The sequence below is a fragment of the Dicentrarchus labrax genome, unplaced genomic scaffold (genome assembly GCF_905237075.1).
Source record: "Dicentrarchus labrax unplaced genomic scaffold, dlabrax2021, whole genome shotgun sequence".
Taxonomy (NCBI): domain Eukaryota; kingdom Metazoa; phylum Chordata; class Actinopteri; family Moronidae; genus Dicentrarchus; species Dicentrarchus labrax.
In genome coordinates, this window is record NW_026136711.1 from 29,304,778 (window position 1) to 29,317,994 (window position 13,217).

At 40.2% G+C, this 13,217-nt stretch overlaps 1 protein-coding gene across 4 annotated transcripts in view; it reads left to right on the forward strand.

Moving 5' to 3' along the window:
* The window catches only part of ephb2b (eph receptor B2b), a 117,863-nt gene that overhangs the window by 97,051 nt on the left and 7,595 nt on the right, over positions 1 to 13,217 (forward strand). The window contains exons 7-13 of one of the 4 annotated variants that reach the window (XM_051414624.1): positions 1,023 to 1,185; positions 3,399 to 3,507; positions 4,935 to 5,002; positions 6,628 to 6,750; positions 6,922 to 7,169; positions 10,725 to 10,940; positions 11,366 to 11,515. In XM_051414624.1, the coding sequence (XP_051270584.1) occupies positions 1,023 to 1,185; positions 3,399 to 3,507; positions 4,935 to 5,002; positions 6,628 to 6,750; positions 6,922 to 7,169; positions 10,725 to 10,940; positions 11,366 to 11,515 (1,077 nt within the window). The remainder of the gene's footprint in view (positions 1 to 1,022; positions 1,186 to 3,398; positions 3,508 to 4,934; positions 5,003 to 6,627; positions 6,751 to 6,921; positions 7,170 to 10,724; positions 10,941 to 11,365; positions 11,516 to 13,217) is intronic. The other 3 variants (XM_051414626.1, XM_051414625.1, XM_051414627.1) reach the window with 3 other exon arrangements.

The following is a 13,217-nucleotide window of genomic DNA, read 5'->3' on the forward strand; positions in this document are numbered from 1 at the left end:
TGGTTAAAACAATGGTGCGCTGACTGCTGTAAAAATAGTATTCAAGGGGCAAGCTCCACAGAATCAGCATACTTTCTCACAAGAACACTTGCAGTCACAAATGTGCATTGATTCAAGCACAATGATCACTAAAATGCATACAGCCCATTCACAGACGTACAGAAATGCATGTACACGTGTGCACACGCACATATACACAGCATTTGTCAAGGTTTCGTCTACATGCTGAGCTGTTCCACTTTTGAGAATAATTCCCTTCTCTGACACTGCTGGAGAGAGCTGTCAAAACAATTGTCCCGGCCCCTGCTGTGGCTCAGAAGTGTGCACTGAGCAGTGGGTTGAAGGGAGCAGCTAAAAGAGTCTCAGTCTCTGCTCTCAGACCTGTCAGCATTCTGGAGAGGAGGAGTATGGCAGTGAAATACAGCTCTGATCATCAGACGGCATGGCTCAGAAAAGCCGCCTGACCTAAAACTGCCACCAAATCTACCTTCTTAACTGCAGCCGCCTCTTTCAGTCCTGCTGCTTTATCAAACATTCGTTTTTTTTTTGTGGTAGCAAATTATTCAGATTAGATCTATTGTGGTTACTGTGGATGTTTGTAAAATAAATGTAGAAATGAGGATTACAGCTTTATTTTCTGTTCCTTTTCTGCTCCCAATAGTTCAGTTACAGTGTTATAAGGTTTAAAAGAACACAAAATGTCAGTATAAGATTTGTTCTGTACATGCGTTACAATAGTTTTCACCTATTGATAGATGTTGGACATGGTTAATTTATCCCATCAATAATATTCACATTAAAATGACAAAAATCATATCGACCAACGACCAAATCCAAAACTCTATTGAGATCATTTTAATGTCTTTTGCGGTCTGAGCTTACTGATACTGTTGTATCATTTGTTCCTCAATCTTAACCTAGTATGTAATTTATTCATGTGGCATCTCATAATTGTTAGCCTTTGCAATTGGACTGTAATTACTAATGTGCACAAATTTAACATGTTCTTTTTCCTCTCCTAGGACCAATCAGAATATAACTCTACCACCATCAGGAGCCAGACCAACACAGTGGTCATCCGTGGCCTCAAGCCAGGAAGCATCTACGTGTTCCAGGTCCGGGCCCGCACCGTAGCTGGGTTTGGACGCTACAGTGGCAAACTGTACTTCCAGACCATGACTGAGGGTGAGAATTCAGCCAATGTTCACCAAAGCACGCAGAGCTGTTATCACCTCTCATGCATGGCCTATCAACACACCATGTCGTATAGTATGGATACAGACAGCTGCGGGAATGAAAGGGAATTACGTTGTGAAGTAAACAGTTAAAATACTGCAAAACCAGATTTTAGTGGCTTGAAATTATATTCTTATTTTCATCATGTCTTTTTTAATGTTAGAAAACATCCCACACATTATACTATATCATTATTTTATTATTCATATATCAGCATTCAAGATTTATTTTGTTTATGTGGTACGCAAATGTTCTCCACTCTCACTCAGACATCTTTTTGTCATCTTGTGCAAGTCATGGATGAGGTGGAAGCTGCCTTATCTTTGTGCTATGACACGACTGGGAGAAGAGGGAACATTCAGTAAACATCAGTCATGTAGGTTAATGTTAGAGCCAAGGCCTGGGTTTTCCCCTCTGAACATCTCATTTCCTCCAGCCTGCAGTGCCCAGGGCCATCATTAGCCTAAACTCTCATACAAACATCCCTGATGCTGCCACACGCACAGATCCTAGCACTAAAGATACACGAAAGCTGACTCATAACTGTAAATATTGAGTAAACTAAAGAGATACAGTGCTCATTGCTTCCAGTTTTTACCGAAAAGCATTTTTTAACGGAAATGTAGATCAGTTCGAAGTGATTGTCACCTGGATTGTATGTCCCACAGCACCCAAAAAGTTTCCTGCTGCAAGAAGACACTGATTACCATAGTTTAAAGTAAACTTGTACTTTTGTGATGAGCACAGCTCTAAAAATGCTACAAGTGAAGGAAAAATGAACAGAAAGGGAAAATGAATCCCTGTCAAGGAGTAAAAAAATAAAGAAGATTAAACTACAGTGTTCGCACAAAAGATATATTTTTTAAATCTGATTATTGTATCAGCTGGATTTTTGTTACAGATTTTTATATCCAATGTTATTTATATTATATGTTATATAATAGTATGCAATATTATTATTCAATATTCAGAATAAACACTTTTTCTTATAATTCGTATTCTTAATCTTATTTTATAGTACCTCAAAATCCAAGCCTGTTGTACTTCAGTGTTATAAACAATACAAATATATCTCTCCAAGGAGTTCACCCTCTCTGGTCAAAGATTACTTTAATTTCCCTGTTGAGCATTTATAAGCACTATAGAAACACTTAATAAATAGTAATAGTAACTCTATACTTTTCTGTTTAATGTTGTTTACTGCAATACATTTCACACATATATATTCACATTTATATTTATAAGGATTCTGATTTGAAAATATGTTTTTAGGTTTGTTTTCAGTTATGGCTACAGGGATGCACTGATCAAAATATTTCTCACCTGATAAAGATTCTGACACGTGAACTCTGGGTATCTACCAATATGGATTTCTGATCTGATATTAGTTATATAAGCAGATAGAAGTTTATTAATTATTTGTCAACAACTTTAACTCCTCCTGTGGGCCTCCATAAGTGGAGGCTGTTATAGAAACAAATAATCAATAATTGTAATTATATAAAATATGTCTCCATAGGATAAGTTATAATTGTTAACTAATACTGTACATTAATAAACACTGACCTTACATTTTTACTTACAACTACATCATACTGTATTGTTAACCATTTCATAAATGTTCATACAGTGCTTATACATTGGGGGCATTACAGTAAAGTGTTTATAATAAGGGTTTTACCATATAAAATCTAATATTTAGGCTATCCAGAAGCACGTAACATTGCAGGGAACTAACCAACCCGTGTATCTGGCTAAAACTGTGAAGTCGTGTGTCATCTGCAGTTCTCAAGAGAAGGGTCTGGCTCTGCCTCTGTGTGCCCATTCAGTAGCTGGATTCCTGCTCTTGGCTGCCTGATCAGTCTGGGTCTCACCCAAACATGCTCTCTCTGCTCACTTCACACGCTTTCTGCCAGATGATTTGTCAATATCCGCGGCATCTGAGCACATTCAGTGTGCTTTGGAAAATGGTCCATGCTGCCAGTCAAGATGCCAAGATGCTCATTGGTTCAACCAGCCGTATGTCTGTCTGTCACCCATTGCTCCCTCCATATGCAGTGGCTCAGATGCTTGCCCATATGTTTCAGCCTGTGACTCTGCGTGTGTGTGAGTGTGTGTGTGCATGACACTATGTTTATGTATGTGTTTTTTTCTTTTTATAGAGGAATACAACACCAGTATTCAGGAGAAGCTACCTCTCATCATTGGCTCAGCAGCCGCTGGCTTGGTCTTCCTCATTGCTGTGGTCGTCATCATCATCGTCTGTAACCGGTGAGTCAGTCCTGTCCCAGTCTTTTAAAAAGAGCCTGTAAGCCCCTCGCCAATAAATCAACCGCACAAGCTGGCCAAGTGGACACTTTTAGTTTGTTCTTGTTTTTAGCTTTATGTCTGTTTCTGTCTATCTTTTGAAAATGGTTCTTTGAACTCTGTGTTCATTGAGAGCAACAAGAAACCACAGTCAGCTTCCTGGTATGCGTACAAATACTTGGCCAATAAAGCTGATTCTGATTAATACTGTAGACGTGAGATGTGGAGTTTAAACCATCTCAAATAAATTAATTTGTAATCAATTCCAGGCTTTCAGCAGCAGAAAAAATATATAAAAGTCAACATTGATAACATTAAAGTTCTGTAGGTGCACCAGCTCAATGGGTATCAAATGTTTGTAACTCTGCCAAGGTTAGAATTTCACTTCCCACTGGGGCCACTAATATTAAAACTGTAGCTAAGCTCCTGTGCAGTTTTTTGATTCACAGAAGAATGTATAAGATGAATGTATTCTGCTTGTGGTTTCCACCAATATTTATTTATTTATTTCTTGGATGGTAGTCGGACTATTTCGCATATATCGCTATCTTGTAGTATGACGACCTAATGATACAGGTTATACTGTACACTGTGGGATAGTTTGGGAAGATCACCAGAACGAAATGAAAGAGTGTGTGATTGAGTGTTATGAAAACTGCTGGACTGTCGAAGAAATAAAATGGTTCTAATACACTGTGAGGGCCCAATCTTAGACCTTGAAACGATATTTTAATATGTCTTTGTCAAGCTGTTTGCCAGTTAAAACTTAGCTGACAGCAACTCCAGCACACGCTTGTAATGAAGTCGAAAAGAGGTGCTCTGTGTTTGAAGCTAGTGCTGAATAAAAACTCTTTCCCATCAGAAAAAAATATGGTTGATGATTGATTCTGATTTGATTTGTTTTAAATTATTTTGCATGGCTATTGGGGTTGTACCGATCAAAATTCTCTCCCAGTGTGGAGTTCATAACCTCGACTGTCGATATCTGCTGATATGGATTCCTGCTCTGATGAAAGTGCTCTCTGTTTTCTCAAATTTGAACTCTGTGTAAGTCCCTCCGTGGAACTCTTTGGTAACAAATTTTCTGTTTTGGCAGTAGCTGTCTCTGTTGTCATGTTACCAAACTATCACACAATGAATCACAGAACCCACCTCATTAGCCCTGTCTAAATGAAAATTGGTGATATTTGCATGCTCACTATGTTTACCTACCAGGGATTTAACTGCCCAACTGGAGTTGTAGCAAATAAACAACAAAGACCTGGCTCTCCATGTGATCTTACTTGGTGTATCTTTAGTGTAGGTAGACCTGGGGGTGTTTGATCTGTGTTTCTGCCCCTCCCCGCTCCCTCTCTTTGAACCAGTGCTAGAGTTCTTTGTCTTTCCCCCAGGAGGCGTGGCTTTGACAGGGCTGATTCAGAATACACAGACAAACTGCAGCACTACACCAGCGGCCACAGTGAGTAAACCAACACTGCCTGCGTTTACCGCTGGTTTCTCCTTCAGCACCACATACACCTGTCTCCATGACTACCATCTCACAGTCATCTCCATGGCTATCATTCAGCCCTCTGCTGCCTCACACACCTGTCTCCATGGCTACCACCTTGCATGCTGGTGTCCTTGGCTACAGCCCAGCACAGCACCTCTTCATTTGCCCGTCCCCCACTTACCAATAATCCTGCCTGTTGTTTGACTCTGCTCACTCGGAGCCTGGATTTAAACACATCAAAACCAGTGTTCAAGTGTGTGTTCTGTGCACATTTCATAGTTAACTAAATCCATTGTAGGGGAAATAGGTCAGCCTTCACTCACGTTAACGCCATTAGCATGCTAATGCCATATGAGTTATTTGCCATTGTTAAAAAATTCAAAAGACTCGGTGAATGAATGGAATTTCTCAATGATTTCCGTTCTTCATACAGTACGGCAGCATAGAGCCTAAATGACAATAATGCAGAAATAAATCTGTGAGAAAAGGCTGAGAAGGAATTCCACCATGGCTCCATCGATGATATTAAAGCTCATCCATCTTTCTACCGCATGATTGGAAATACACCGATCTTTTTTCATCTTAGGTTTATGACCCCATTTTAATTTGTTTATTTTATTGTGCAATTATGACCATGCTTCATCCTTTCTTATGTTAATTCCGCTCTAAAGGTTATAGCTCTCTCAATATAATCCGATCCTACTGTGCAATGAAGTCCAGTTTGTTACTGAGTTAAAAGTGTGCCAGTAAGAGATTCAGGTATTTCACAGCTAGTAACAGCAGAAGCCAATGTGTCCTGTGTGCGTCCTGTCCTCACACCAGTCACAGTTCAGGCTTCTGCCCCTGTTTTTGGTGGTCTTTGCCATCATAGGAAGGTGGTCTGTCGAACAGTGCTTCAGTTTGGGAAGAGATTGTAGGGTTTTAGTAATGGGGGGTTTTGCCTGGTCAGATCCTCTCCATCTGTTCATCTCTGCAGCACGCTCCTTCAACGTAGTGTGCCAGGTTTTGAGGCAGCGTGCATGCGCTTCTAGCTCTGCAGTAGGCCAGGCATGAGTTCAGTATCCATTCAAATAGCCTCAGGCCTGATGTGGAGGTGAGAGCCGAATAATCGGATTTAAAACTCGGGACACTTAAGTCCCTGAACACTTAAAGGCCACCTTAAGCCAATTTACCTGGCATCAGGGCTTAGGAGAGCCAATTTATTTCTTGGAGTGGAGCTGAGCGATGCTGATATAGGGCCCAGGTTTCTCTAGTGAGTGTTAATGGCACTCTGACTCAAGGAGATGATATATATATTAAGGTGCCTTATCACAGCTAAGAAGACTGGAGGTATCATGTCCTTGCTGGCTGAATAGCTATACACAGTAGCCACGAGGCACTAGTCGTAACCAGCATTTCTAACTACACTACCTCCTCCATCTTTCGACCTTCATCACCTGAATGTCATAAAAGAAATCACATACTTGCACAGGACTGTGCGAAAGTGAAGTGATTGTTAATGTGCCTGAATGCATTTGACTGTCAACCCCTGCAGGACTGTAAGCGTGACCATCGGAATCAAATATTATAGAGGCTCTTTCCTTTTTTCCAAGTGACTCCAGGAATGAAGATTTATATTGATCCGTTCACATATGAGGACCCCAATGAGGCTGTGAGGGAGTTTGCCAAGGAGATTGATATATCCTGTGTGAAGATTGAACAGGTCATTGGTGCAGGTAATGGAAAAATCTGACTGAAACGTGAATAGAATAAAACACTGTAAAATAGCTTGTTTTTAAGTTGATTTCAAAGTACAAATGGATGCACAAAAGCTGCTTACTTTTACTAGCTCCTATGACTGTAAGCTTAATAGAACCATTACTTTTCTCCACGTCATTTCTTCACAGGAGAATTTGGCGAGGTGTGCAGTGGTAACCTAAAGCTCCCAGGTAAAAGGGAGATGTTTGTGGCCATAAAGACTCTGAAGTCTGGCTACACAGAAAAGCAAAGGCGGGACTTCCTTAGTGAGGCAAGCATCATGGGCCAGTTCGACCACCCCAACGTCATTCACCTGGAGGGCGTGGTCACCAAGAGCAGTCCTGTCATGATCATCACTGAGTTCATGGAGAATGGATCGCTGGACTCCTTCCTCAGAGTAAGTAAACACAACACCTACAACACAACGATTTCAGGAAAACATATATTTTAGATTTTTTAAATATTTATTTTTTTACCAGCATTGCAATTGCAATTCAAATATTCACAAACATATTTGGTTGCTTCATCTCATTCTGTAAATGAGTAAAGCTGCTTGTCCTCCCAGGCTGTATGGTAATAATGACAAACTGCTAAATCACACTTGACAATGTTGTGATATTAGAGTGACTATACCAACTGCCACTGTTGACATCTCTGCGCTGTAGCTGCAGAGCTAACGTTAGCACAGACTGACAGCCTGAGCTGCTTCACTGCTTATCCCAGAGGTCTCAATTCAGAGCTTTTATTGTGATAAGCCTAAGAAAAATGATATGATGATCTTAAAAGTTTAATAGGAGTTTCTGACAGCTCCATCCGTCACTGTCTGTTAAACTCGACAACTGCTGAGCTACCTGCTAGCCACCTGTGAGAAAACGATGAGAGGTAATCACCCCCGCCATGCAAAGAGCATATTATTAACCAGCCGAGATTTGTTTTTTGTTGTTTAACCAACTCACAGAATTAGTTGTCAATATTGCCAGTGAAATCAACCATTGGAAGTTTAAACTTTCCTACAGATTAAGACATGGTTAACATTAATTATGTTAACGTATACTTGAAAATGCAGAGATTAATCATTAATCCCTAGTAGTAGTACTTAACTTAAGTTATTCAGACACCAAGAAGAACTCATATCCTTGTTGCACACACACACACACACACACACACAACTCTTGCATGTACACACATTTGTCCAATAATTTGACATGGTTTATACACTCATGCACAGTAATCCTACTTCAAATAAATATATTCATTATTTACTGAATCTCACCTGTGTTGTTACAATAGTCAATCACAAGTTCCTTAGAGATGTTCTGTGCTCTATGCAAACCTGCTTCACTATTAACTCTCACAGAATATGTGTTTTCCCATGGTATTGATTTATTTACTGCTTTTCTCTCTATTTTATATTTTCTCTGTCAGTCCCATCGATGAACCACAAAATAACAGGACAGGACATTTGTTTCTCTTTGATGTTTCCCTTGTTTTGGCTTTGCGCTAGCCCCACACACAGTCCACTGCTCATTATGTGGTACTGTATATGGATGCATATGGGAACCACACACTTATTCTTCCCCGACTGACTCCCCCAAAGAAATATGCAGTGCTCATAACTTCATGGGATTTTTAATTTTCATCATCTAGCCAGAGAAGGATATTACAGAGAACCGGGCATGCTCCCCCCATTGATGACCGGCATAAATAATTCAAATACTTTGCAAGACTTAAAATGAGATGTCAGATGTTTAAAAATGAAGCCAGCACTGAGATTAGATGTCACACAACCCTTCACCATCTGTCTTGGGATGTTAGTGAAATAAAAACACATTTTTTTCTAATATGACTTGTTTTTAATGATTTCATCTACCCTAATTACTCTCTTTGCATTTTTGGAATGAGCAGAAAAGGGCGTTTGATTTATGGAAATTGGAAATGTATGATCTTTGCCAAAAAAGGTTTATTTTTAGTTTAAATTAAATAATAATAATTAAAGTTTCAAATTATGTAATGGGAACTCTCTGTATTAATGTGAGTATGTCAGTGAGAATGCCGAATTATGAATTCACATTGCCTGAAATAAGCTATGCACTGCAGTATAGCATTGTACAATAGACAGTTGTTATTTTGTGGATTACAGATGTGCAGCATATACATTATGTACGCAATTAATAAGAACCATTAAATTTCATGTAAATGACTGTAATTTAAGAATTGAACAGCATTTTTAAATTGCCTGAAAACAGTCTTTACCTCTTTAAACGATTTCCACCGGTTTAATACCCACCCTGACAGTTTAAGCCCTCTACTGCAAGACTACATCAAAACCATCCTCAAAAAGGAGTCATGCAAGCTCCTGTCAGCACACTGTTCAAACTGGGTTCAGAGTCTTTATTTGCATTCTGCCTCCAACCTCTGAGACACAAAGCATCAGCTCTTTTTGGAATTTGATCTCACGGTGAAGGGTTTTTGTGTATATGTAGATGTTTGCTAAACATATTTGACAGCACATTGTATTCAAAACAACGGGGAACCTCTGCGGCACCTCACGGTGACAGTTTATGACAACAATTGCTGACAGTGTCAAAGTCTGTGAACATGGTTTGTGTATTCTCTGAGGTGATTGGTGGGTAGTTGTTTACAATGGTCACTGCAGTCTGTACTGTCTCTCCTGCTGCATCCTGCAAGGTAGAGACAGAATAGGAATTGGGGGAATAGATCGATCAGAGCTGGACTGGTATCTGGAGCCAACTATATGCAGAGAAAGTAAAGAGAATGAAAGTTGGTCTTATTTATTATACCTTATACCTTTATACCTTATTTTGTATAAATAAATAATGCTAGACCTTGATTCGCACAGTTTTACCATTTCCTAGTTATTTTGTCCACCTAACCTAACCCTAAAGACTTTGGAGGAATCTTTCCAATTAAAGTATATGCAAACACAGCACACAGATTAGGTGGCAATGCGTATTTGTGAGAAAGGTTTCATGAATAATGCATTCTGCTTAATTGCTGTGGTACACGAGGAAGAGCAGCTTGATGTGAGGAGAAGCATCCGCTCGACTAATGAGCAGCAAAGTATTTGAAAGAGAAATAGGCCAGTGGAGCGGTCATGCAGACTGTTAATATGGCTGTGCTCGGGGGCCCTGCTCGCCTGCCCTTCCAATTCCCTCTATTGGCCTTTCCGTCTGTCCACACCCGTCCCCAAGCTTCTACGCTCCTTTCTCTGGAATCTTCTGTTCTCTGGGCGTCGTGGTGGGTGGTGGGGAGAGTGCAGGTGTGCGCAGTTGGAGGCACAGCTGCACCACTGCTCCAGACGCTCCCCATGCATGGGGTAAAGCCCTCACCAAACCATGGAGGGGAACAGCTGTAGACAGCCAGCCAGACCCAGCTTAGCCCTGTCCAACCCTGCCGAGGCCAGTTGAGCCCAACCCAAACCTCGCTGTTAGTATCCTGCAGGGCTTCTTCACAGAAACTAATACTACAAAGTAACTTTTCTGCATTAGCCACACATGGGTTGGGTTACAAGTAGACATGTCAACATTAAATGTTCATGATTTAACATAAATCAGTTAAGTGGGAATCAGTTTGCATTATTAATGGCACATTTTGTTAACATGGGGGGCATGGATGATGAATTTGAAAATAATCATTACCCTTGTGTAGATTTGTAAATGTGATTATAACATTTTTTTTTGTTTGTACAAAAAAACAATCCCCAACAAAATTGACTCAGTCTGTGTTTTTCGGCCCTTTAGCCCCAACATTAATGCGGCACACTAACAAGCTTCTTTTTGCATCTTTGCCTGAAATTAGAATATTCAAGTTCATTCTGCTGGCCTGACTATATGTAAATATTCTCAGGCAAGCCAGAATTTTTAGCAGCGCCTCTTATTTATGAACCACTAGATGCAAGAAGGTATCATAACACAATATTTCTGTTTTACAGCAAAACGATGGGCAGTTTACTGTGATCCAGCTCGTTGGTATGCTACGTGGCATCGCCTCAGGCATGAAATACCTGGCTGACATGAACTACGTGCACCGAGACCTTGCTGCCCGAAACATCCTGGTCAACAGTAACCTTGTGTGCAAGGTGTCAGACTTCGGCCTCTCGCGCTTCCTGGAGGATGATACATCAGATCCCACTTACACTAGCGCTCTGGTAAGAAACATTCACGTCTTACCTTCCCCTCATGATTAAACTGGGGTCAAATAAGTTTAGTATATGGTATTGTTTCAATAAGAACTTGTATGACACTATCTGAACTGCACTGATTGAGAAGCCCATTCATCTGGTGCTGCCAGTTGGTTTTATTTGATCCATGACTGACGTACACTACAGTTCACTCCCACACTGCTCTCCCTATCAAGACAAACATCACCCCTTCACCTGTTCTTCCCTTTCTCTTTCTCCAGTATTTCATGAACACACTTCACTCCCAGGGGTTTTGTTATATCCACCTCCCAGTTTGGATTACAGTCAGCATTGTTGCCGTGAACGGTGTCTCTCTCCAGAGCCAGGACACTGTGACGGTCGGGTTTCGGTCTTGCTTCCCTCACTGAGGTTTTTGCCCTTTGTGTTCACAGGGAGGGAAGATTCCTATCCGATGGACTGCACCCGAAGCTATCCAGTACAGGAAGTTCACCTCTGCTAGTGATGTGTGGAGCTATGGGATCGTCATGTGGGAAGTCATGTCCTACGGAGAAAGGCCTTACTGGGACATGACCAATCAAGATGTATGTATTTAACTTTCCTGAAGTTGTTCTGTCTATGTCAAATTTCCTCCTTAAACAGATTTTTGAAACAATGCCTCACTACACACATACATTTTTTACTTCTTGAGTTTCATTACAGCCTCAGACTCCTCAGAGATACATTTTGTCATTGTATCTGCTTTCCCTTAGCTAAAGAGCAGCTTTCACTCGTGGGTTTTATATGAAAATTCCCCCACACTCACCACAGAGACATAATCAGATCATTTGAAATGCACGGCAGTGCTCAGTGGACAATTTCTGCTCTTGACTGGAGCCTCCATTTCCTATCTCCCCCCGGGTAGCAGAGGAGAGAGCAAATTATGGGGAGAGAGATAATGAAAATAGTTTCAAATTGAAAGTGAGAACACTAATGTGCTAAGAGGGACTGAGGACCTCAACGGTTATCTTATTAGCAGCTCCAGATAGTGTTTCTGCTCCATCGGGGTGCTCGTTTGGGGGTCTCATGAATGAGATTAATCTGGGTTTGAATGGAGCTGCTTTAATGGCTCTGATAATGAGCAGGGGATTGTGCGTCCTCGTCACAAGTGTCCTTCGGGTTGTCTCACTCTGTTAACCATGCACCACCTCTGCGTGCCCCCCGACCAACAGCATCACCGGCCGAGTCAGACGTTTAATGTGGCTTTACAGAGAGAGAGAGAGCATTAAATACTTTGTAAAGGCTGGAGATGAGGTCACTGCTGGCAGAAATGGGAAGTTGGTGGAATAAGTTTGTTCTTAATGACCTAACAGGTGTTTAAGAACTCTTCACATGAAGAACTAATGTGGTGATTTGTGCACACATATTTATATTTATCGTTTATATGTATTTATGTTTAAATAATAACAATAATTTAACAGTTTTGACTCACAGGCAGTAACACTCACAGTAATGACTACAACAGTTGTTTTCACCACATGGTGAGAGACACAGATGCTCTTGTTCATCAGAAGACCAGCATCAGTGCAAATATGTATTCCATATTAGACCTGATTATTGTGAATTTACTTAAATTATCCAAAAAGATATTTTTTACACACTCATGGCCTTTGTTGGTAGGACAGGGCTTATATAACCTGAGAGGATGTTTATCTAGAGCATGGTGGAAAGGAATTCAGTACATTTAGTCAAGGACTGTAGGTACTTGTCCATTGTATACTTTTTTATACTTCTGTGGTACATTTTTCATTCATTTTTCTCAACTACATTTATCTGACAGCCATAGTTACTAGTAACCAAGGTACTACGATTTAAGATACAATTCAGAAAACATATTGTTAAAAATGAAATGTGTGGTTCCCAATCTTTTTAGTTTGTGACCCCTTACAAGAGAAATGAGTTGTTACCATTAGAGTTACATTTGCCCCTTCTTCCCACATGCTTTCATTTGAAGAGAATAAAAGTGTTTATATAATATTTTCTACAGAACAAGCAAAGCTTAGTGAAAAGTTCAAATAAATCTTGAAAAAACTTTCTTCTGATTTATTGTGTAAGCAATCTGAATGTATATAAAGTATTTAGAGCTCTGTATCAACAGTAAAATGCTACTGGTGCTTTGATACATCACTATTAAGAATCTAATAATCTAATATACAATAATATATCAGTCACAAGGGCCATTGTTGCATAACAAGTACTTTTACTTTTGATATGTAAAAGGTCACAATTGTTTGCAAATGCTTTTAG